The sequence below is a fragment of the Ursus maritimus genome, unplaced genomic scaffold, assembly GCF_017311325.1.
Source record: "Ursus maritimus isolate PB19 unplaced genomic scaffold, ASM1731132v1 scaffold_11, whole genome shotgun sequence".
Lineage (NCBI taxonomy): Eukaryota > Metazoa > Chordata > Mammalia > Carnivora > Ursidae > Ursus > Ursus maritimus.
The window spans coordinates 70,669,195-70,695,088 of record NW_024423453.1 but is presented as its reverse complement, the minus strand read 5'-3'; the positions used below and the strand labels follow the sequence as shown (position 1 = coordinate 70,695,088).

At 39.0% G+C, this 25,894-nt stretch overlaps 1 protein-coding gene across 2 annotated transcripts in view; it reads left to right on the top strand.

Moving 5' to 3' along the window:
- PIWIL2 (piwi like RNA-mediated gene silencing 2) overlaps window positions 1–23,489 on the top strand; it is a 70,332-nt gene extending 46,843 nt beyond the window's left edge. Inside the window, exons 20-22 of one of the 2 annotated variants that reach the window (XM_008702086.1) lie at window positions 20,443–20,696; window positions 21,148–21,255; window positions 22,379–23,489. In XM_008702086.1, coding sequence (XP_008700308.1) covers window positions 20,443–20,696; window positions 21,148–21,255; window positions 22,379–22,535 — 519 coding nt within the window. In that variant the 3' untranslated portion in view covers window positions 22,536–23,489. The remainder of the gene's footprint in view (window positions 1–20,442; window positions 20,697–21,147; window positions 21,256–22,378) is intronic. The other variant, XM_040626542.1, reaches the window with a different exon arrangement.
- The last annotated feature ends 2,405 nt before the right edge of the window (window positions 23,490–25,894 follow it).

Below are 25,894 nucleotides of genomic sequence, written 5' to 3'. Positions count from 1 at the left end.
CTTAACCGCTGTGCCACCCAGGTGCCCCGAAAACTATGTCTTTCTAGAGAATGTTAACTTACATATAGGAAACCTTAAAGATCACACACGCAAACTATTATAGCTAATAAATTAGTTCAGCCAGATTGAGGATGTAAGATTAATATACATTAATCAGTTGTACTTCTATACACTAGAAGTGATCAAAAATGAAACATGTAGAAAAATTTTCAATAAAGGAAGGGCAAGACACGTACTGAAAACTGCAGAATGTCCTGAAAGAAATCGAAGAAAATGTAAATAAAAGGAAGGACATCACGTGTTCATGGATTGGAAGACCCATGGTAAACTGATTTTTCGCAAGGGTGCCATTCAGGGGTAAAAAGAATGGTCTTTTCAAGAAATGATGCAAGGACTACTGGATATCCACATGCAAAAGAATGAAGTTGTGTCCTTGCCCCACACAAGGTACAAAAATTAGCTCTAAAGGATGAAGCACCCAAGTGTGGGAACTAAAAATTTTAAATTCTGGATGATAACATAGGTGTAAATTTTTATGACTGTATATTAGACAACAGTTTACTAGATATGACACTGAAAGCAAAAACAAAGAAAAAGATAAATTGGACTTCATCAAAATTAAATCTTTTTTACTTCAAAGGACACTAACAAAGTAAAAAGACAACCCATGGAATGGAACAGAATCATTCATCTGATACATATGGTTAAGGTCTACTTTCCAGAACATATAAAGAACTCTTACAGCTCAACAACAAAGAGACAAATTACCCAATTTAAAACCAGGAAACATTTGAATAGACATTTTTCCAAAGAGCATATACAAATAGACAAACACATGAGGGGCACCTGGGTTGCGCAGTTGCCTTAAGCGTCCAACTTTTGATTTCAGCTCATGTCATGATGTCAGGGTTGTGAGATCGAGCCCCACATCAGGTTATGCACTGGGCATGGAATCTGCTCAAGATTCTCTCTCTCGGGTGCCTAGGTGGCTCAGTCGTTAGGTGTCTGCCTTCGGCTCAGGTCATGATCCCAGCATTCTGGGATCGAGCCCCACATTGGGCTCCCTGCTCAGCAGGAAGCCTGCTTCTCCCTCTCCCACTCCCCCTGCTTGTGTTCCCTCTCTTGTTGCCTCTCTCTGTCAAATAAATAAATAAAATCTAAAAAAAAAAAAATTTTCTCTCTGTCCCTCTGCCCCTTCCCCCGTAAAAAAAAACATGAAAAGTATTAATTAAATAATTATTTAATTAATAGGGAAATGGGAATCAAAATCACAATGAGATACCACTTCATACCAAAGCCAGATAAAGGCATTACAGTAAAGCCACAGACCAGTATCTCTCATGAACAGAGATGATGCAGAAATCCTCAACAAAATATTAGCAAAGCAAATCTAACTGTATTTAAAAAATTGTATACCTTAACTGTACTGAGTTCTGTGTTACCCTTCCAAATTTATGTCCACCTGGAACTTGTGAATGTGACCTTATTTGGAAATAGGGTCTTTGCAGGTGCAGCCAAGTTAAGATGCAGTGAATGAATTAGGATGGATTGTAATCCAGTAACTGAATAAGAGGGAAATTTGGTCACAGACTCATAGGGTGAAAGCCATGTAAAGAAGCAAAGACACAGACAACACAGGGGTGGAGAGGTGTTGTAAAGGTGTAGGCAGAGATTGGAGTGATGTATATACAGGCCAAGAAACACCAAGGATTGCCAGCAACTGCCAGAAGCTACAAGAGGCAAGGAAGGATTCTTTCCTAGAGCCTTTGGAGGAAGCATGATCCTGTTGGTATCTTGATTTTGGACTTCCACCCTCCAGAACTGTGAGAGAATAAATTTCTGTTGTTCTAAGCCATCCAGTTTGTGGATGGTTGTTATAGAAACCCTTGCAAAGGAATATAACAACTATGTTGTATTCCAGTTACACAAGGCTGGTTCAACAGTTAAAGATCTATTAATATAATTCATCTCATCAGCAGCCTAAAGAATAAAAATCATATCACATCCATAGATGCAGAAAAAGCATTTGACAAAATTCAATTTCCAATCATCGTTTAAAAAAAAACAACAAAACTCCCAGAAAATTAGCAATAGAGGGAGAACTTCATAAACTTAATACAGAACATCTACAGAAACCCTACAGCTAACATTATCTTTAATTGTGAGACACCATATACTTTCCTCTAAGATTGGGCACATGTATTTTCCCCTCTCACCATTCCTATTAAGCATCATACTGAAGTCCTAACTAATGCAAAAAGACGAGAAAAGGAAACAAAATATATAAATATTGGAAAGGAGGAAAGTAAAGTGTGGATAGAATGATTGTCTATGTAGAAAATCTCGTGGAATCAACAACTAAAAACCTGGAATAAGCAAGAATTACAAGGTTGCAGGATACAAGGTTAATATATTAAAGTCAGTTTCTTTCCTATATACCAGCAGTGAACAATTGGAATTTGAATTTTAAAAACATTTATATCAGCACCAAAAAATGAAATATTAATGTATAAATCTAACAAAGTTGATACACTACATGAGGAAAACTGTAAAACTCTGATAAAAAAGAATAAATGGAGAGATGTTCCATGTTCATTGATAGGAAGACTCAATATCTTTGTCAGTTCTTCCCAACTTGACCTGTAGAGCCAATGCAATTCCAATCAAAATCTCAGCAAGTTATTTTGTGGAGATCTACAAACTATAAAGCTTATACATAAAGGAAGAAGACACAGGATAGCCAGTATAATACTGAAGAACAAAGTCGGAGGACTGCCATTTCTCAACTTAAAGGGTTGCTTCAAAACTACAGTAAGCCAGGTGGTGTGGTCTTAGCAAAAGAATAGATGTCAATGAAACAGTAAGAGAGCCCAGAAGTAGAATTATACAATAGAGTCCACAAATAACTCATTTGATAAAGGAACACATACACATCAGTGGAAAAAGGATAGTCTTTTCAACAAATGGTGTTGGAACAGCTATTCACCTGCATGAAAAAAAAATCTAATAACATATCTTTTAATAAAATTAACTTAAAAGGTACCACAAGTTTATATTTAAAATGCAAAATGGTAAAACTTCTGGAAGGTAACAGAAAAAAATCTAGGTGACTTTGAGTTTCATTGATAACTTATTTAGATACAAAAGCACAATCCATAATAGAAAGGATAAGTTGGACTTAATTAAAATTAAAAACTTCTCAGGGCACCTAGGTGGCTCAGTTGGAAGAACATGCAACTCTTAATCCTGGAGTTGGGAGTTTGAGCCCCAAACTCACGGTTTGGGTGTAGGGATTACTTAAATAAAAAACTTTTTAAAAAAAATTAAAAACTTCTCTGTGAAAGATAGAGAATGGGAAGAAGCTACAGACTGGGAGAAAATATTTGCAAAGCACCTATTTGATAAAGTATCATTGTTCAGAATATACAAAGAACTAAAACTCAAGTTTCTTGACAGTCTCATTCAAAGAAGGGCAAAAGACTTGGCAGACATCTCACCAAAAAAGATATAAAAATGGCAGATAAGTATATGAAAAGATAATATAACAGGGAATTGTAAATTAAAATGAGATACCATTACACTCCTATTAGAATGGCCAAAATCCAAAACACAGATGACACCAAATGCCAACGAGGATGTGAAGAAACAAGAACTCTCATTCATCTTTGCTGGTAGGAATGCAAAATGGTGCAGATATTTTGGAAGACAATTTGGCAATTTCTTTCAAAACTCTCTATTTTTAAGGGGGGGGTGGGGGTAGAGGAAGAGGGAGAGAGAGAATCAAAGCAGGCTCCACTCCCAGTGCAGAGCCCAGTGTGGTTAAGTGTCTGACTCGGTTTCAGCTCAGCTCATCATCTCAGGGTTGTGGGATCAAGCCCTGCATTGGGCTCAGCATTCAGCATGGAGTCTGCTTGAGATTTTCTCTTCGCTCTCCCTCTATTCTTTCTTTAGGGCACACATGTGCGTGCACGCGCACGCCAGCACATGCTTTCTCTCTGTCCCGAATAAATATATCTTATTTATTATAAGACTATATATTATATATATTATATGTTATATACTATAAATATATCTTATTTGCGACAGAGAGCATAAGCAGGGGGAGTGGCAGGGAGAGGGAGAAGCAGACTCCAGCTGAGCAAGGAGCCTGACATGGGGCTCCATCCCAGGAACCTGGGATCATGACTTGAGCCAAAGGCAGATGCCTAACTGACTGAGCCACCCAGGCACCTGCCCAAAAAAGGACTCTTGAGGTGCCTGGCTGGCTCAGTAGAGCATGCGATTCTTGATCTCCAAGTCGTGAGTTCAGGCCCACATCAGGAGTGGAGCCTGCTTAACAAAACAAAACAAAACAAAAACCTCTCACCATAAGATCCAGCAGTAGCACTTTAGTATTTACCCAAATGAGTTGAAAACTTATGTCAGTGCAAAAATTTCCACAAAGGTGTTTATCGCAGCTTTATCCACAATTGCCAAAACTTAGAAGCAACCAAGATCTCCTTTAGTAGGTAAATTGAAAAGTAAACTGTGGTATATCCAGACAATGAAGGATTATTCAGCAATAAAAAGAAGTGAGCTGTCAATTCCTGAAAAGACTTGGAGGAACTTTCAATGCATATTACAAAGTGAAAAAGGCCAATCTGGAAGACTACATACTGCATGATTCCAACTATAATACATTCTGAAAAAGACAAAACTGGAGCCAGTAAAGAGATCTGTGGTTGCCAGAGGTTTGGGAGTGTAAGGAAGGGAAGGATAAATAGGGGGAGCACAGGATTTTTTAGGGCTGTGAAACTATTATATATGATACTGTAATGATGGATACGTGACATTATGTACATAAAGAATGTACAACACAGTGTGAACCCTAATATAAATTATGAACTTTAGTTACTAACAATGTGTCAGTATTTGCTCATTAGTTGTAACAAATGTACCACCCTAATGTAATATAGTAATGAGGAAAAGCTGTAGGTTGGGAGAGGGTGTGTGGGAACTCTGTATTGTCGCCTCAGATTTTTTTGTGAACTTAGAAGTGGTCTAAAGATAGTCTTTTTTTTTTTTTTTTTTTTAAGATTTTATTTCTTTGAGGGGTGCCCGGCTGGTTCAGTTGGTTAAGCGTCTGCCTTCGGCTCAGGTCATGATCTCAGGGTCTGGGATCAAGCCCCACATCAGGCTCCCTGTTCAGCAGAGAGTCTGTTTCTCCCTCTCTCTCTCCCTCTCTCTCCCTCTCTCCCTCTCTCTCCCTCCCTCTCTCTCTCTCTCCTCCCCACTTGTGCTCTCTCGCTCTGTCTCAAATTTTTTAAAAAATTAAAAATTAAAAAAAAAGATTTATTTATTTGAGAGAAGAGGGGGAGAGCACGAGCGCAGGGGAGGGGCAGAGGGAGTCATCATGATCCATGTACAGGTCATGATCCTAGGGTCCTGGGATGGAGCCCCACACCAGGCTCGCTGCTCAAGTGGAGAGAGTGCTTCTCCCTCTCCTCCTGCTCCTCCCCCACTTGTGCGTGCATGCACTCTCTCTTTCTCAAATAAAATCTTTAAAGATTGAACGCAGAGTTCTTTAAACAGGGTTTAAGCAGGATTCTTCAAAATCTTTTAAAAAATTAGATACCAGTGAAGGTTGCAAAATTCTGTAAATATAAAACCTTTGAGTTTTATACCTTAAAAGAATGACCCTGTGGTATAGCAAACTAGAATCAAATAAAGCTGTTCAAAAAAGGGGGGGGGAAAGCACTTCCAAACCTTCTAGCTTTTTTTTTTTTTTTTAAGATTTTATTTATTTATTCGACAGAGATAGAGACAGCCAGCGAGAGAGGGAACACAAGCAGGGGGAGTGGGAGAGGAAGAAGCAGGCTCATAGCGGAGGAGCCTGATGTGGGGCTCGATCCCAGAACGCTGGGACCACGCCCTGAGCCGAAGGCAGACGCTTAACCGCTGTGCCACCCAGGCGCCCCAAAACCTTCTAGCTTTTTAGGTACCCTTGTGGTATCAGCAAAACCAGCAACTGATGCCAGGGGAAAAACAGATACAGAAGTCTGGTTCATTTGTCTAGGCCCCCATTCTTTTTCACTGATGTTGCCTAGATCTAAGGCCTTCACCTAAATGTTTATGTACTTTGTCCAGCTTTTCAGTTGTAAGGTTTGTCAGAATTCCTGGTCCACCACCTGAAGTCTCACAAGCTTTAAGCGCATCCATGGTTTTATTTAATGTCTGTATTTAGATTTATATCTTTAGTCCAGCCATTCTCAAATTTTTGGTCTAAGGAACCCTTTACATTCTTAAACATTAGTGAGTTTTTAAGTGGTATATTTCTATCAATATATACCATATTCAAAATTAAAACTGAGGAAATTTTTATGTTTTTGAATTTACTTTAACAATAACAATAAGAAAAGAAGTTCTGGTAAGGATGTGGAGAGAAGGGAACCCTTGTGCACTGTTGGTGGGAATGTAAATTGGTGCAGCCGCTATGGAAAACATTATGGAGGTTCCTCAAAAAATTAAAAATAGAACTACCATATGATTCAGCAATTCCCCTTCTGCGTATTTATCTGAAGAAAAATGAAAACACTAACTTAAAATGGTGTCTGCAGCATGATTTGCAGTAGCCAGGATATGGAAACAACCTATTATCCATCAGTGGATGAATACAGCAACTGAGGTATATTTATTACAATGGAATATTACTTAAAAAAGAATGAAATCTTGCCATTTGCAAGAACATGGGTGGATCTTGAGGACATTGTGCAAAGTGAAACAAGTTGGGGGAAGACAAATACCATATGAGTTTATTCATATGTGTCATCTTTTTTTTAACATATATTTATTTGAGAGACAGTGCATGCGCACAAGTGGGGGGATGAGTATGGGGGGGAATCTTCAAGCAGACTCTCTGCTAAGCACGGAACCCAATGTGGGGCTTGAAGCTTGACCAGCTGAGCCATCTAGGCACTGCTATATGTGTCATCTTTAAAAAAAGGAAAAAAACCCAAACAGAACAGATTGGTAGTTGTCAGAGGTGGGGAGTGAGAAGAGTGGACAAAATGGTTGAAAGGGGTCAAAAGGTACAAACTTGCAATCATAAAATTATATAAGTCATGAAGATGTAATGTACACCATAGCAACTCTAGTTAATAATACCATATGTTGTATATTTGAAAGTTGCTAACAGAGTAGATCTTAAAAGTTCTTATCACAAGAAAAAATATTGTAATTATGTGTGGTGATGGATGTTAACTAGATGGGTTTTGGTGATGATTTTGCACTATGTATAAATATGAAATAATTATGTTGTTCACCTGAAACTAATCTCCTATGTCAAATATACTCAGTAAAAAATAGGATAAGAAAAAGTATAAACTCAATACATGTTAATAACATAACATTTCTGTTTTTATTTTATTTTTTTTAAGTAAGCTTTACGTCCAGCATGGGGCTTGAACTCACGACCCTGAGATCAAGAGTTGCATGCTCTACTGACTGTGCCAGCAAGATGCCCCAATAACAACATTTTTTTTTTTAAGATTTTATTTATTTATTCGACAGAGATAGAGACAGCACGCAAGAGAGGGAACACAAGCAGGGGGAATGGGAGAGGAAGAAGCAGGCTCACAGTGGAGGAGCCTGATGTGGGGCTCGATCCCAGAACGCCAGGATCATGCCCTGATCCGAAGGCAGACGCTTAAATGCTGTGCCACCCAGGCGCCCCAATAACAACATTTTTAATTAAAGATAACTACTTCCAAAATGTTTAGTGAGAAGAGAGCCATTGTTTTACATTTTTGCAAATGGCTTTAATGTTTGGGTTAGCAAAATGCAGGTAAATATTCTACATTTAGTCTTTTGTGATGTCACATGTCATTTACTCTCTGGAAAATTCGAATGTATATTTATGAGAGAATTATAGGGAAAATAACAGGTAATGTAGTAGTAGTAGTAGCAGTAGTAGCAGTATAAAATTATTTTTGACTTTCTGGACTCCCTAGAATGTTCCAGGGACTGCTGGTAGGGAAAGATGGGACCGCAGAGGACACACACTGTAGTCAGTACTGTTCATCTGAGCTCCTAGACTTATCTCCAACTATCTGCTTGGCCTCTCTACATGGGTGTCTCAGGAACCACTGAAACCTAGTGTTTGAGTCTGAGTGCCAGTGTTTCCTTCTACTCAAGTGTGAAAATCAAAACCAAGCTACATTTTTGACACTTGCCTCAGCTTTATCTCTCATGATGAGTAATCACCAGATGTTAAGTTCTTCAGTTATTTGGCCTGAGCTTAAGAAGCTGGAACTCCGCTCCGATCAACCCTTGTTGCTGCTGATGTGGTTCTGACTGTGGCTGTGACTACATAGGGCTAGACTGGTTTTGACTAGTATCTGACTTTAGAGGGGAAGGGCCAAGGTATTGCTTTTAGAATGAAAAGTTGCAGGCAGCTATAGAATATGTGAATATGAGTTCTTTCTACTTTTCAGTTCCACCTTCACTTCTCTTTTCTCAGCAGAAGTAGGAAGAGATTGTGGTGGAGTGCTAACTCCAGCTAGTGATTATTATTTGGAAGGATCTTCCAGACATCACCCTGCCCTTCCTGCACCCACAATTGCCCATAGTTCACCTGGTCTCTTCTCCCCCCCCCCCAATTTTTTTATTGAGTAAAATACATACAAAATTTACCATTTTAACCATTTTTTATTAATATGGTTCATGGTTTTAAATGCATTTATAATGTGCAGTTATCACTGCCATAATCTCCATAATTCTTTTCATCTTGTAAAACTGAAACCCTGCACACACTAAACAACGAATCTCCATTCTCCTCTTTACCCAGCCCCTGAGCAACCACCATTCTACTCTCTATTGGTTTTGACTAAATACCTCACGTAAGTGCAATTATATAGTATTTGTCTTTTTTGACTGACTTCTTTCCCTTAGCATAATGTCTTCAGAGTTCATCCATGTCGTATTATATTGCAGAATCTTCTCCCTTTTTGAGACTGGATAATATTTCATTGTATGTATATACTACATTATGATTATGCATTCATCTGTCTATGGACACTTGGGTTGCTTCTGCATTTTAGCTATTGTGAATAATACTGCAGTGAACACGAGTGTACAAACAACTCTTCGAGATCCTGCATTCGGTCTTTAGGGTATAGATCCAGAAGTGGAATTGCTTGATCATATGATAAGTCTTATTTTTAATTTTTTGAAGAGCTGCCATACTATATTCCACAGCAGCTGTGTACCATTTAACAGTCCCTGTGTGCAAGGATTCCAGTGTCTCCACATTCTTGCCAACACTTGTTTTCTGTGTGTGTGTGTGTGTATGTGTATGTGTGTATATATATATATATTTATATTAGCCATCTTAGTGGATGTAAAGTGGTATATTATTGTACTTTTGATTTGCATTTCCCTAATTCTCCCTTCAATTCTGTCCTTCTCATATATTTTGATGCTCTGTTATCAGCTGTATAAATGTTTAGAATTATTATATCATCTTGCAGTTTTGGAACCTTTTTTAACGTATAATCTCCTTTGTCTCTTATAACTGTTTTTGACTTTAAGTCTATTTTGTCTGGTATTATTATAAACATCCCTAGTTTCTTTCTTTCTTTTTTTGAGGGGTGGGGGCAGTGAGGGGCAGAGGGAGAAGGAGAGAAGGAATCTTAAGTAGGCTCCACACTCAACACAGGGCCTAATGCAGGACTTGATCTCACAACACTGAGATCATGACCTGAGCCAAAATCAAGAGTTGGATGCTTGGGGTGCCTGGGTGGCACAGCGGTTAAGCGTCTGCCTTCAGCTCAGGGCGTGATCCCGGCATTATGGGATCAAGCCCCACATCGGGCTCCTCTGCTGTGAGCCTGCTTCTTCCTCTCCCACTCCCCCCGCTTGTGTTCCCTCTCTCCCTGGCTGTCTCTATCTCTGTCAAATAAATAAATAAATAAATCTTAAAAAAAAAAAAGAGTTGGATGCTTAACTGACTGAGCCACCCAGGTGCCCTCCCCCAGTTTCTTTTCATTACTATTTGCACAGAATATCATTTTCCATTCTTTCACATTCAATCTATATGTGCTTTTGGATCTAAAGTGAGTCTCTTGTAGATAGCATATAGATGAGTCATGTGTTTCTAATCTAGTCTGCCGATCTCTGTTTCTTTGATTGGAGAGTTTAATCCATTTACATTTAAAGTAATTACTAATTAGGGGAGAAACTCTGTCCATTTGCTATTTGTTTTCTTTTTTTTTCTTGTTTTTTTTAATTTTATTTATTTGACAGAGACAGCCAGCGAGAGAGGGAACACAATCAGGGGGAGTGGGAGAGGAAGAAGCAGGCTCCTAGCACAGGAGCCTGATGTGGGGCTCCATCCCAGAACACTGGGATCACGCCCTGAGCCGAAGGCAGACGCTTAACGACTGCGCCACCCAGGCGCCCCTGCTATTTGTTTTCTATATATGCCTTATAGCTTTTTTTGTCCTCCATTTACTGTATTACTATCTTCTTCGTGTTTAGTTCATTTTTTGTAGTAAAATGGTTAAATTCCTTTCTCATTTCCTTTTTTAATGTATGATTAACATGCAATATAATGATTCAACAGTCCTATACATCACACAGTGCGCATCAAAGTAAGTGTAGTCTTAATCCCTTTTTTCTATTTCACCCATCTTCCTCACCCACCTTCCCTCTGGCAACCACCAATTTGCTCTATGTATTTAAGTGTCTGGTTTGGTTTTTTTTTGTCTCCTTTTTTCTTCATTCATTTGTTTGGTTTCTTAAATTCCACATATGAGTGAAATTATAAGGTATTTTTGTCTTTGACTTATTTCACTCAGCATAATACTGTCTAGGTCTATCCATGTTGTTGCAAATGGCAAGATCTGCAAATGGCTGAGTAATATTCCTGTGTGTGTGTGTGTGTGTGTGTATACCACATTTTCTTTATCCATTCATCTGTCAGTGGACACTTGGATTGCTTCTGTATCTTGGCTGTTGTAAATAATGCTTCCATAAACATAAGGGTCCTTGTATCTTTTCAAATTAGTGTCTTTGCTTTCTTTGTTTAAATACCCAGTAGTGCAATTACTGGATCATAGGGTAATTTTATTTTTAATTTTTGGAGGAACCTCCATCCTGTTTTCCACAGTGGCTGCAACAGTTTGCATTCCTACCAAACAGTACACAAGTGTTCCTTTTTCTCCACCTCTTCACCACCACCTGTTTCTTGTGTTGTTGATTTTAGTCAGTCTGACAGGTGTGAGGTGATATCTCATTGTAGTTTTGATTTGCATTTCCCTGACGATGAGTGATGTTGAGCATCTTTTCATGGGTTTGTTAGCCATCAGTATGTCTTTTTCTTTTTAAAGATTTTATTTATTTGAGACAGAGAGAGAGAGCACAAGCAGGGGAAGTGGCAGGCAGACAGAGAGGAAGAAGCAGGCTCCCTGCTGAGTAGGTAGCCCCACATGTGGCTCGATCCCATGACCCCAGGATCATGACCCAAGCCAAAGGCAGGTGCTTAACCAACTAAGCCACCCAGGTGCCCCAGCCATCTGTATATCTTCTTTGGAAAAATGTCTGTTCATATATTCTGCTCATTTTAATTGGATTATTTTGGGGGTGTTGAGTTTTACAAGTTCTTTATATATTTAGATACTAACTCTTTATTGGATATGTCATTTGCAAATATCTCCTCCCATTTCATAGGTTGCCATTTAGTTTTGTTGATCATTTCCTTCACTGTGCAGAAGCTTTTTATTTTGATGTAGTCCCAATAGTTTATTTTTGCCTTTGTTTCCCTTGTGTCCAGAGATATATCTAGAAAAATGTTGCTATGATTGATGTCAGAGATATTACTGCCTGTGCTCTCTTCTAGGATTTTTATGGTTTCAGGTCTCACATTTAGGTCTTTAATCCATTTTGAGTTTATTTTTGTGTATGGTGTAAGAAAGTGGTCTAGTTTCTTCCTTTTACGTGTTGTTGTCCAGTTTTCCCAACACCATTTGTTGAAGAGACTGTCCTTTTCCCATTGGATATTCTTTCCTGCTTTGTCAAGGATTAATTGACTTTATGGTTGTGGGTTTATTTTTGGGTTTTCTATTCTGTTCTTTTGATCTATGTGTCTATTTTTGTGCCTGTACCATACTGTTCTGATTACTACTTTATAATAATCCAGAATTGTGCTGCCTTCAGCTTTACTTTTCTTTTTCAAGGTTTCTTTGGCTATTCGGGGTCTGTTGTGGTTCCATACAATTTCTCAGGATTGTTCTGGCTCTGTGAATAATGTTGGTATTTTGATAGGGATTGTGCTAAATGTGTAGATTGCTTTGGATAGTATAGACCTTTTAACAATATTTGTTCTTATAACCTATGAGCATGGAATGTCTTTCCAATCCCCTACTATTACTGTATTACTGTCAGCTTTTTCCTTTATGTCTGTTAATAGTTGCTTTATGTATTTAGGTGCTCCCATGTTGGGTGCATAACTATTTACAATTGTTATGTCCTCTTGTTGGATTGTTCCCTTTATCATTATGTAGTGTCCTTCTTTGTCTCCTGTTACAGTCTTTCAAAGTCTGTTTTGGGGATGCCTGGGTGGCTGGGTTGGTTAAGTGTCTGCCTTCAGCTCAGGTCGTGGTCCTGGGGTCCTGGGATCGAGTTCTGCCTTGGGCTCCCTGCTCAGCAGTGGGCCTGCTTCTCCCTCTCCTCCCCAATCATGCTCTCTCTCTCAAATAAATAAATAAATAAAAAGATTTTTTTTTTTAAGTCTGTTTTGTCTAATACAAGTATTGCTACTCTGGTGTTTTGGTTTTTTTGTTTTTACTTCCATTTGCCTAGTAAATGCTTCTCCATAACTTCATTTTCAGTCTGCATGTGTCTTTGGGTCTGAAGCGATTCTCTTGTAGGCAGCATATAGATGGGTCTTGCTTTTTTATCTATTCAGTAACGTTGTCTTTTTTATTAGAGCATTTAGTCCATTTAAATTTAAAGTAATTATTGATAGGTATGTACTCCTAACATTTGTTACTTGTTTTATGAGCCTGGCAGGGCCCAATCTCACGACCTTGAGATTGTGACCTCAGCCAAAACCAACTGAGCCACCCAGGAACTCCTACTTGTTTTATGGTGGTTCTTTTTTTTTTTTTTAATTTTTTTTTTTAGATTTTATATATTTATTTGACAGAGACAGCCAGCGAGAGAGGGAACACAAGCAGGGGGAGTGGGAGAGGAAGAAGCAGGCTCATAGCGGAGGAGCCTGATGTGGGGCTCGATCCCGTAATGCTGGGATCACGCCCTGAGCCGAAGGCAGACGCTCAACCGCTGTGCCACCTAGGCGCCCCTGTTTTATGGTTGTTCTAATAGTGCTTCTCTGTTCCTTCCTTCCCTTGCTCCTTTGCCATATAGTTTGATGGCCTTCAGTGATATGCCTGGATTCCATTTTCTTTATTTTTTCTGTATCTATTACAGGTTTTTGGTTTGTGGTTGCTGTTAGGTTCATATATAACATCTTATGGGTTGCTTAAGTTTGAATTCATTTTAAAAGCACTAAATTTTTATTCCCCTCTACCAATCACGGTGTATGGATAGGATGTCTTACTTCATATTCTTTATTTTGTGACTCCCTTGGCTGATTTTTATAGGTATAATTGATTTTATTGCTTTTGTGCTTTAACCTCCATAAAGGTTTTATAAGTGATTAATCTACTTTTTTATATGTTTGCATTTATCTTTGAAGTTTTTTCTTTTCATAATTTTCTTACTCCTGTTATGACTTTTTCTATTCACTCAAAGAATTTCCTTTAGTGTTTCTTATAAGGCTGGTGTAATGGTGATGATCTTTTTAAAGTTTTGTCTGTGAAACTCTATCTCTCCTTCTATTTTGAATGATAACCTTGCTGGGTAGAGTATCCTTGGATGGAGTTTTTTTCCTTTCAGTACTTTGAATATCTCATGCCACTCTCTTCTGGTCTATAACATTTCTGCTGAGAAATCAGCTGATAGGGTTTATTAAGTGTCTTGGTGTGGACCTTCTTGGGTTGATTTTGTTTGGGACGCTCTCATTTCCTTTTGTATATGTTCAGTTTCTATGTGGTAAGCATGGGGATTACATTTAACATCCTAAAATTCTAACACTCTAATTTGAATGTGTAGTAGTTTAACTTCAACAACATAAAAACTCTGCTCTTTACAGGTCCATCTTTACCTCTTTAGCTGTTGATGTCATAAAATTATATATCTTTATATGTGCCCAAAAAGTTAGACTTATAATCCTTTTAAATACATTTGTCTTTAAATTTTGTAAAAAACAAGATGTAGGGTTACAAACCAAAGGTAAACAATAGTAAGTTTTAGACTAATCCTTTTTTTAAATTTACTAGTCTTATAAATCGTGTAGAAAATTTTAAAATGTAGTACCAACCATCGCTACAATGATATTTAACCTTTATTGAAATCTTAATTTTTTCACATGGCCACAGACATTCTTTTTTTTTTTTTTTAAGATTTTATTTCTTTATTTCAGACAGAGAGAGAGAGCACAAGGAAGGGCAGAGAGAGAAGCAGACCCCCCACTGAGCAGGGAGCCTGACATGGGGCTCAATCCCAGGACCCTGGGATCATGACCTGAGCCAAAGGCAGCCGCTTAACCCACTAAGCCACCCAGGTACCCCAGGCATTCTTTTATTTCATCCTGTAGGACTCCCTTGAGTATTTCTTGCATGGCATGTCTCTTGGCAAGAAACTCAGCTTTTGTTTACCTGGGAATGTCTTAATTTCTTTCTTTCTTTTCAAGAAATAATTTGCTGGCATAAGATTTTGTCTTCTAGTATTTTGAATATATCAGCCCACTACATTCTAGTCTCCATAGTTTCTGATGAACAGTCTGCTGATAATCTTACTGAGCACTTCTTGTGTGCGATGCCTTGTTTCTATCTTGTTTTTAAGACTCTTTATCTTCGGCTTTTGAAAATTTGATTATGTGTGTCAGTGTGGTTCTCTTTGAATTCATCTTACTTGGAGGTCATTGAGCTTCTTGGATGTTTATATTCATGTTTTTCATCAGATTTAGGAAGTTTTCAGCCATTATTTCTTCAAATATTCTCTCTGCCCCTTTCTTCTCCTGGGAGGCCCATGATACATATTTTGGTCTGCTGGATGGTGTCCTATAGGTCCCTTAGGCACTATTCTCTTTTTTTCTAGTCTTTTTTTATTTCTGTTCCTTAATCTCAGTAATATCCATTATACAGTTTTCAAGCTTGCTGGTTTTCTTCTGCCTGTTCAGATCTGCATTTGAATCATCTAGGGAATTTTCATTTCACTTATTGTACTTTTCAACTCTAGAAGTTATTTTTGGTGACTTTTTAGGTGTTCTCTTCATTAATATTTCCACTCTTGTTTACTTTGTCCACGTCTCCCTTTGGTTCTTTGAGAATTTTTTAAAACCATTGTTTTAAGGTCTTTGGTCAGTATAACTGCCATGAGGTCTTTGTTAGCAACAGTTTCTGTTGATTTAATGTTTTCCTTTGGGCTGTACTATCTTGTTTCTTTTTTTTGCTTTGTGAGTTTTATTGAAAACTGGACATTTGAATCTAATAATGTTGTAACTTTGGAAATCAGATTCTTCCTCTTCTTCAGCGCTTTGCTGTTTTTGTTTTCTTTTTTGATCGTTATAGATTATGACTGTGCTGGGACTTAAGGTCTTCTAAGTCATTTTTTGAGTTTTTCTCTGTCTGGGCATGCATTGTCACTTCCTGATTATTTACATATATGCAGTTGGTTTTGATTGTCTAGTCTTCAGTGTCTAACCCCCAAAAGAGGAGAAAGAGCAAAATGAAGGGCAGGGGAGGATGCCACTTGCCCATTAAATCCTCTGGAAGTCACTTTTGCTGGAGAGGTAGATGTAGCAAGAATGGCTGACTGCCTGTTTGCACATGTCTGATCAGACAGCAGCAATCAGGGCACAGATCCCAGTATTTATAGGACAGCACCCTGCAGTGTGGGTGAATATGGGGATAGGGCTGCTTTTGTACTGGGAGTAGAAATAACCTGCACTTCACTGTCCAAGTCTTCCAGGGAAGTTGCAAGCCTTCAGTAAACTCTTCAGTTCCAAAATAGTTTACATCAGGTGGATTCTGCTAGTGTATTTGTAATGGGGGGGGGGGGTAGGGTGTATTCCTTGTTCTTCCTCCTCCACCATCTCTTAAAAATCCTGTCAGTCTGGTCTGTTTTTGATAAAAATTTCTCCAGCCTCAGGCCTCCTCTTTCTGCTACCCACACTCACTCTTAGCATTCGTCTCTTGGATCTTTAGAGATTCACTGCTCATCTGTGAAGGCTCCTCTGTGCTCAAGTCAGTTTATCAAGGCTTTCTTGCATCTGCCAGTCTTTGATAGTCCCATATGGAAGTGTGATTTTTTAAAAAGATTTTATTTATTTATTTATTTATTTATTTATTTATTTATTTAGGGGGGAGAGAGAGAGAGTGCACATGCATGCGTGTGAGTGGGGGGAGGGGCAGAGGGAGAAAGAACCCAAAGGACTCCAAGCTGAGTATGGAGCCCATTGTGGGTCTCAATTCCACAACTTCAAGATCATGACCTGAGCCAAAACCAAGAGTCAGATGCCTAACTGTGACTGAGCCACCCAGGCACCCCTGGGAGTGTGATTTTTATATTTTGATTTTTTTGCATGTTACCATAAGAATGAAGGTTTTTGGTGTCTTTTGACATTCTGAACTAGAAGTGTTCTAGTCCTAATGCCCATTCTTAATCGTCTTTGATCTGTTTTTTTATTTTTAAAAATTTTTTTGAGGATTTTATTTATTTGAGAGAGAGAGAGAGAGAAATAGCAAGAGATAACACGAGCAGGGGAGGGGAGAGGGAGAGGGAGAAGCAGGCTCCCTGCTGAGCACAGAGCCTGACTGAGAGCTTGATCCCAGGAGTCTGGGCTCATGTCCTGAGCTGAAGGCAGATACTTAAACAACTGAGCCACCCAGGCACCCCGATCTATTGTTTAGATGGTTGCCAGAGTAGTTTTTCAAATGTGTGACTGATCACATAGTGGTCTCTAGTTGTTTTCTTACCCCTTCTCCAGCTATAATCTAGGCTATTGCTTGTGTTCTACCCGGAATCCTTTTATCCTTCTTTGCTGCCTGAATTGTTTGCTGATCTTTCATTACACCTTTTCCTGAGACAGAATGTTCATTTCTCCCTCTAGACGACAAGTGTCTTATACTTTTCTGTTCTTACAGTGTTTTGCTTACACCTTTATAATGTTATTTATAATTTATCATTAGCATTTACTTTATGTGTCTGTCTCCCCAGTTTTAATTTCGGTTCCATGAATATTTGGATTGTATCAAAGAAATTTCTAAGTTTCTGAGACTAGCACAATTGCTTGTTTTTAGTGGCTTTCAGTGTTCTATGAATGAATGGAGACATACTAAAAGAACATCTCAGACTTTCAGCAGATACTGATTTTCTACTTGATCCTTGTTATTATACTCAGCACTAGCAATACCAAGTCAAAGAAACAGTCCTGCATTCAGGGTACTCATTAATTTATTTAATGTATTTATTCTATTACTGGAGTGGTTTAATAATATACATTTAACATCTATGTTTCAATATTGTGATTTGTTGGGGTATCTTGGTGGCTCAGTCGGTTAAGCATCTGCCTTTGGCTCAGGTCATGATCCCGGGGTCCTGGGATCGAGCCCTGTATTGGGCTCCCTGCTCAGCAGGAAGCCTGCTTCTCCCTGTCCCTCTGCCTGCCACTCCTCCTGCTTGTGCTCTCTCTCTCTGTCAAATAAATAAATAAAATCTTTTAAAAAATATATTGTGATTTGTCTTATGTCCTGACCCCTGTCTGGACCATAATCATCATTTATGAAATGAGGAGACTGGATTAGATGACCTAGAAAAGTTGCCATTGTTAACTATTATTAGATTTTTAAACTCCTTGATAACAGGAATCACGTCTTTCACTTCTCTTGGCAGCTTATATAGGGCCAAGTACAGTGTCTCACAGTCAGTGATTGGTTAGCAAATTTTAAAGAAAAAGGTGATGTCAGTGAATACTTCAAATGAATTTGTTTCTATTTTTCACTCTATTGATCTCATTATGTCTCTTCTCTGTAATTAAATATCTATATTTCCTTGATCTGGCTTGTTCTCAACAGCTTTTAAAGATAAATGTAGGTGGCTGTTGAATAATGCAAGGGTTAGGAGCACCAACCGCCCCCCCTGCCCACAGTCAAAAATCTGTGTATAACTTTTGACTTCTCAAAAACTCAACTACTAATACCCTGCCATTGACCAGAAGGCTTATCAATAACAAACAGTAGACTTAACACATATTTTATGTGTTAAATATGTCACATACTGTATTCTTACAACAGAGTAAGCTAGAGAGAAGAAAATGTTGAAATCATAAGGGAGAGAAAATGCATTTACAGTACTGTATTGTATTGAAAAAATTAATATATAAGTGGACCCATGCAGTTCAAACTTGTGTTGTTCAAGAGTCAACTGTATATATTTTTTACTTTATTCCTCTTAACAACCCTGACAAGAAGGTAAGATGGTCGTTTATCTCCATTTTTGAACTGAGGAAACAGTGTTCAAGATCATAGCCAAGGAGCAGCAGAATCAGACTCAGTCCCAGATCTCCTGACCCCAGATCCAGTATCCTTCCTCTTTGTTTCCTTATCTGTGATTTGAGCCTTTCTTCCTGATCTCAGTACCTGTGGTATCCACCTTTTAACACAGTGTATCAGTAAGAGGTCTTTCAGAAGTCATGGAAATGTGTTAACTTCAGGAAAATGAGAATTAGTTGATAAAATTATGGATCATCTCAGGATTGGTGAGAAGGTTTAGCATCAAGCTGGGAAATGGGCAGTAGTCAGAGTAGCTCCTAAAGTTCCAGAAGCAAGGACCTAAAGAGACACTACCACAGAGAAACCAAATCCTAGTGATTTTCATTCTCTGCTCAAGATTCAGAGCAATGAAGAACATTATGTTGGCGTGACTTGAGTCATCTTTATGTGCTTTGGTTAGTGCAGTGGTTCTCAGCTGGGGGCAGTTATATCCTTCCAGTGGGCAATGTCTAGAGGCACTTTTAGTTATAACTGGGGGCGATTGCTACTGGCATCTAGTGGGTAGAGGCCAGGAATGCTAACTGTCCTATAGTGTCAGCCCCTGCAAAACAGAATTATCTAGCCCCATAGATCAGGAGTGCTGAAAACCCTTGGATGAGGGGGAGGCACCTGGACTAATAGTCCTATCAGACTTATCCTGTTGTGGGTAGAAGGAAACTAAATGTTCTTACCAAAAAAGGTAGAATAGATGCTGGACAGCCAACGACAACACAAAAAAAGTAGTACAAACTGGAACAATAATGTCAGTTTGGGACTGTGAAGATGAATACACATTCGTAAATGGAGTACTTAAGGTGTTCTAGAAGAAAAGGGATATTTATAAAATATTTGAAGTTCTGAACTTAAACTTCAGAAATATTCTAAATGCTTATGTTTAAAAAGTATCCTTTAAATTGAAACTTAAAAAGAATAAAGAATGTATAAAGAATGAATAGTGTAAAGAAATGTATAGTGTGTATTTAATTCAGTAATAATTTAGGTTTCTGAGGGGAATTTAGGTTTTTGAGGTGAATAACCTATACCACACAATTAAAATCAAACTGCTACTTACTGTGAATCAAACTAAAGCACTTTTCAGGGAACTTCTTGTTTAAAAATAGAACAGCTTATTCTCTTGAACTATTGAAATCAAACCCAGCTAGAACATAATTATATTCTCTAAATGGGAAACACATTATTCTTCAAACTGATTCAAGCCAGCATCCAAATTTGATTTGGATCCATAGACAATTTACCATGACTTTTTACTGATTAATTACTTAAAGTAAAAATGTTTCACATTATCCCTGATTGTAGGATAATATTTAGTAAAGGACCCTTTCACTGACTAGCAACTTTGGATGTCGCTTATACATAAAAAATGTGAAGATGGTAGATCTGTATGATGTGCAGTCATGTTAGAATTTCTCTAACATTTTACCTTGTTCTTTGCCTAGACAGTAATTCATGTTAAATCCAAGTCATAGGAAGACTGATTCACCCCATAATTTTCCTATCATTCCTTTTAACTTTGAGTATGTGCCATACGTAGTATGTGGCTCATCACTGGCTTATTTTTGCTTTCATATTTTATAACCCCTTCGCTGTACCAGGTCTGTTTTACTACCCTGAGGAAGTCTGGAAATGGCTAGACGCATTCCCCCCTGCCCTTATGTCATGGTGGGTTTGGTCCCCCCTATTAGAGGGATCTGCTGCCAGATCTCCAGGCTGTGTGCTGAGTGAGCCTCTCCCTGCCTGCAGTTATTAACCCCAGACCCCACAGTTCACCTCAGTGGGGTGTCCGTTGCAGGTGAACCACTGTCTCCCAGAGAAGATCGTGGTGTACCGTGATGGAGTGTCTGATGGCCAACTAAAGACGGTTGCCAACTATGAGATTCCTCAGCTACAGAAGTGTTTTGAAGCTTTTGAGAATTATCAGCCCAAGATGGTAGTATTTGTAGTTCAGAAGAAAATCAGCACCAATCTGTACCTGGCTGCTACTGAGCACTTTATGACTCCTTCCCCTGGGACTGTGGTAGATCATACCATAACAAGCTGTGAGTGGTAAGTGGGGAAAACATTATATTTCAACAAGAATAGGTTGGAGGAGTTATCTGTTCCCTGGGTATTGGAATGGGGAGGTTGCCTAGAGAGATGTGGAATGGAATCCTCAGAGATTTTACTGTTATAAAATATTTTCAAAAGGATTAGAAAGAAACCAACAATAAAGCTTTTACCTCTTAAGTATAAAATATTGAATGCACGTTCTAAGGTTGTGCGTGCTTTTTTAACCTTCTGCACACAGTTTTGGCAGTTCCTCCTACCACTCTTAAATAGCCTGTTGAGTCTGGAATCCTAAGCTTATGTAATCATGGTTTGGTCTGTGTGTGTCCTTGATCCGGTGATTTGACCTCTCTGAGCCTTAGGTGAGGTAGCCAAAATGATCACCAAGATCTTTTCCAGTCTCTCTAGCCAGACCTGACCATATCATTCCTTTGTACTTTTTCCTTCCTAGGGTGGACTTCTACCTTCTTGCTCATCATGTCCGGCAGGGTTGTGGCATTCCTACCCATTACGTCTGTGTTCTCAACACTGCGAACCTGAGCCCTGATCACATGCAGAGGTGAGCTGACCGAGAGATAATTTATTCTGTCTCTTTTGTAATTAATTCTGGCTAGCTAGCTAAAATGGGGTCAATACCTCCCCCACCCTTTTGTTATTTACCCTTTGAGTTTCTTCTTGTCTTTCATGGTAATGGTATCTTTTTGAAGAGTGATTGGTATTTCTTGTGCACATTAAAATTATTTGAAGAGCTTTAAATAAACAGTGATGCCCAGGCTTTACCCCCAAGCATTTTAAGGCATTCTTATTTTTAAAAAACTGCTCTGGGGGTGGCTGAGTGGCTCAGACATTAAGCATATGCCTTTGGCTCAGGGCGTGATCCCAGGGCCCTGGGATCGAGCCCCGCATCAGGCTCCCTGCTCAGCAGGAAGCCTCGTTCTCCCTCTCCCATTCCCCCTGCTGGTGTTCCCTCTCTCTCTCTCTCTCTCTCTCTCTCTCTCTGTCAAATAAATAAATAAAATCTTAAAAAAAAAAAAACTGCTCTGGGTGATTACGACATACAGAGTTTTGAGACCCAATGTCCTTGGACTCAGCTTATATCAGTACTTTGCTGGAATACTTACCCTTCTGCAGTCCTTACCCTTCTGCAACTTCTTCTTGAGGGGGAAAAAAAAGTTCTCCTGTCATTTACCCTGTTTCCTTTCTTTTTTAAAAAAGATTTATTTATTTATTTATTTGTTTGTTTATTTATTTATTTATTTATTTATTTATTTCTCAGAGAGAGTTGGGTGGAAGAGAGCACCAACAGAGGGAGTGACAGGCAGAGGGAGAAGCTGGCTCCCCCCTGAGCAGGGAGCCTGATGCGGGACTCAGTCCTAGGACCCTGGGATCATGACCTGAGCTGAAGGCAGAGGCTTAACCGAAGGAGCCACCCAGGCGCCCACCTTGTTTTGATCTAAAAACGGGGGCACCTAAAATGAGGGAATTTACCTATTTTATCCATGTCCTCTTGACTTACAAATAGTGGAAAGGAAATAATTCCCCTTAAAAATGATTCCCAAAAGTTGCATCACGTATTTCTCAGTCCCCCAGTTTTTTGAAAAGTATGCTGTGTGTCATATACCCATTTGTACATAATTGTGTCGCAGATGGAAGGTGGATTCTATTTTCTGTTTGGCTTACAGGTTGACTTTCAAACTGTGCCACATGTACTGGAATTGGCCTGGCACCATCAGAGTTCCAGCTCCTTGCAAGTATGCCCACAAGCTCGCTTTCCTGTCAGGACAAATCTTGCATCATGAACCAGCCATCCAGCTGTGCGAGAACCTCTTCTTCCTGTGACAGGACGGCCAGGATGTGGGCTGGTTAGGGAGGTTAGAGCTCTGAACTCAGCTGCGACTCCTGCAGGAGCAACAGGGATGGAAGGGGTTTTTGTGTTAGGTGGGTTTTTTTCACCAACCCAGTAGAATAAGATATTTTTTCTTCTTCTTCTTTTTTTTTTTTTCTTTTATACCAGATAGCACCAAGTAATAATTTCCATTCTAAATATCAGCTGGAAACTGCCTTGTGGTCTTTGTAGAGCAAGTGGAGGAAGTACTGCTCCTGCATAGATGGGGAGGTGAATACGGGGTACCTGGAAGAGCCTGCACAGCCAGCATGTGCTATGCAGGCCTGCAGAAGCAGCCGTTACACCTTAGAAGTTCTGCTTACTAAGCGCTTCCCGTTTCTGGCGCCAGAGGTGATCATGAATGAAGTCATTCCAAGTTTCTTAAAGTAGAGTTACTTAATTTGGGCAACTGAGAAAGGTAATAAAAAGGCCTGTGAGGCAAAGTTTTTCAAGATACTGCTGTTGCCGGCAAGTGTGAAAGGCACGTAGTAAAACCAGCTGGTGGCGTAGACAGGCCCTTCTGACCTAATCTTGTCTGGGGATTGAGTTTATGACACCTGTGACATGAGTTGGCTTTGAAGCTTTCGAAAGGGGCCTTTAGCCATTCCTTAGCATCCTGAGAGAGGCCAGATAGGTTTTTTTTTCTGTATATTTTTGTTGCTTTACAGTGTCCCATGTTGATTTCTTCCTATACCCCTCACCCCCGACACACATTTGCTCTGTTACTGATCTTTAATAAGTTTCAGCTTTTAAATTAAGAATCAGAACATGGTGAAATTCAACAGCTAGGAAGGTTCATGACAGAGTGTGAGTCTTCCTTAAACCTTTCTTCCGGATGTGCGGCCTTCTTTTCGTTGATGTGTTTGTAAATGGAATCACTCATTTCCCTTGCTCAATAACCTATTCCTGGCTGTTGGCTGATTTTGTTAGGAATTTTTCTGAATCCAGCTTAAGATTTCCAGAAGTCAGCTTTGGAAAACATGACACTCCTGCCAAAGTCCAAACATTTTCAGCTTAGAAAGTTGTCACTCTGCCTGTGGGGTTTTTTGTGTTTATTTTTCCCTGTTTTAAAATCTTCTAACCCCTTCAGGGTTAATTCAGTTTTAACTTGCTTTAACTGGTTTTAAAAGCCAGTTTTATTTACCCTTTTCGAATTTGTATTTATTTTTTGGTGTGATGGCTTGGAGAGGACAAAGCAGAAATTCCCATTTTATATGACTGTGTGAGAAGAGAAACTTTAGCTTTAAAAACTCCTTAGAAGAAGAAAACCAAGCAAGTTTTCAGTTTATTGCGTTGCCCAGCCTCTGCTTCAAAGTTCTGTTGAAGAACTTGGAGTGTTAATAGTTCTTAAGTGCACTTCCGATTTCATTTGGAGTGCAGGACATAGAGCTAAGACCTGGAATTTAAAACCACTGAATCAAACAACTTGGATCACTGATCTCTGGTGTAACTGATCAGCTTTCTGATTCTCTTTAAAAGCGTTTTGAAATTTGAATTTCTCTTTTGAAGTTGGATTTCCTAATACTCATTTTCTCTTATATAATCAGAAAAGACAAATGCTTGAATATAATACAGAAATTTCTTCACTTTTTATTCCTGTTTTCTTGCCTTGTTTTCCAGTCTTAATGTGAAATGATTGGGCTGTGGGGTGGGAAATAAATAAAAACAAATTTGTATAAATGTGAATTTGTGTTTGAAATAGTGCTGTTGATATATTGATATAGTTCTTTTCCTTCCTAGAGCTGCAACACTTGTTAGAATTATTAGTTTATTATTCAGTATGCAAGATGCAGCTCCAGTATTAGTAGCAAGGTAATTTCACTGTGACCTAGTAATAAGATTTCTTGGAATAGTCACTAACAGTCTTCTGTGGCAATTGAGGGACGTATCTGTGTGCATGTGTGTATGTGTTGTCTTGTTTTTCAAATCTCTTTTCCCATCAGACAGTTTCTATTACCTATGGGAGAGCCAGCTCCAAGAGTGGCCTCTCTCTTCCCCTTTTTCTTATAATTCTTGCCCTTCTTTCTATAACCCTTAAAAATACCTTCCCAAAGCATGCTGGCTGCTTGCTTCACCACTATGTCTCCTTGTATTTATTTAGAAACTCCATTCTGAAACGGTGTAGTGCTTCTTGAACTCATTCTGTTTCTTTCTTTTTTTTTTAAGATTTTATTTATTTGAGAGACACACAGAGAGAGCACAAGTAGGGGGAGGGGCAGGAAAAAAGCAGACTCCCCTCGATTCCCGGGACTCCAGGATCATGACCTGAGCTGAAGGCAGACGCTGAACCAACTGAGCCACCCAGGTGCCCCTGAACTCATTCTAGATAGAACCTAATTTTTTTTAAAGGATTTTATTTATTTATTTGACAGAGAGACAGCGAGCACAGACAAGGGGAGCAGCAGGCAGAGGGAGAGGGAGAAGCATTGGCTCCCCTTGGAGCAGGGAGCCTGATGTGGGGCTCGATCCCAGGACCCTGGGATCATGACCTGGGCTGAAGGCAGATGCTTAACCGGCTGAGGCGCCCAGAACCTAATTTTTTTTTTAAGTAGACCCAAATAAATAAATACATAAAAGTAGGCTCTATGCCCAACGTGGGGCTTGAACTCATGACCCCAAGACCAAGAGTCTCATGCTTCACTGACTAAACCATCTAGGCACCCTTAGACAGAACCTAATTTCTCTACAATGTTACAGAGCCCTTTACTTGGGCAACATGTTGTTGAATGGTGTGAAAAAGGAAACAGTTTTATGAATATGCTATCTTTCTATATTAAAAACAAAATTTGTGCCTGAAATTTCTCAGTGATTTGAGATTACTGGAGAAGACCCTACTTTCACTTTGTGGCTCCATACCTAGCTTTATCTGAGTTTCTTAGTAAGTTTTCCTGTCTGAATTTATTTTCGTTCTTTAAAAAATGAGTAAAATCAAGAGAATGAGAAAAGAAGCCATTAGACTGGGAGAAAATATTTGCCAAAAACGTAATTGATAAAAGACTTAACCTGAAATAAAACAAAGAACTCTTAATGAGAAAACAAATAACCTGATTGAAAATTGGGCAAAAGACCTGAACAGACATCTCATCAAAGATATACAGTTGACAAATAAGCATATTGAGAAGGTATTCAGCATCACATGTCATTACAGAATTACAAATTAAACCAAGATACCGCTACACACCTATTAGAATGGCCAAAATCCAGAAACTGACAAGATCAAATGCTAACAAGGATGTGGAGCAATAGAAACTTCTATTGCTTGCTGGTAGGAATACAAAAATGGTACAGCCACTTTGGAAGACAGTTGGGCAGT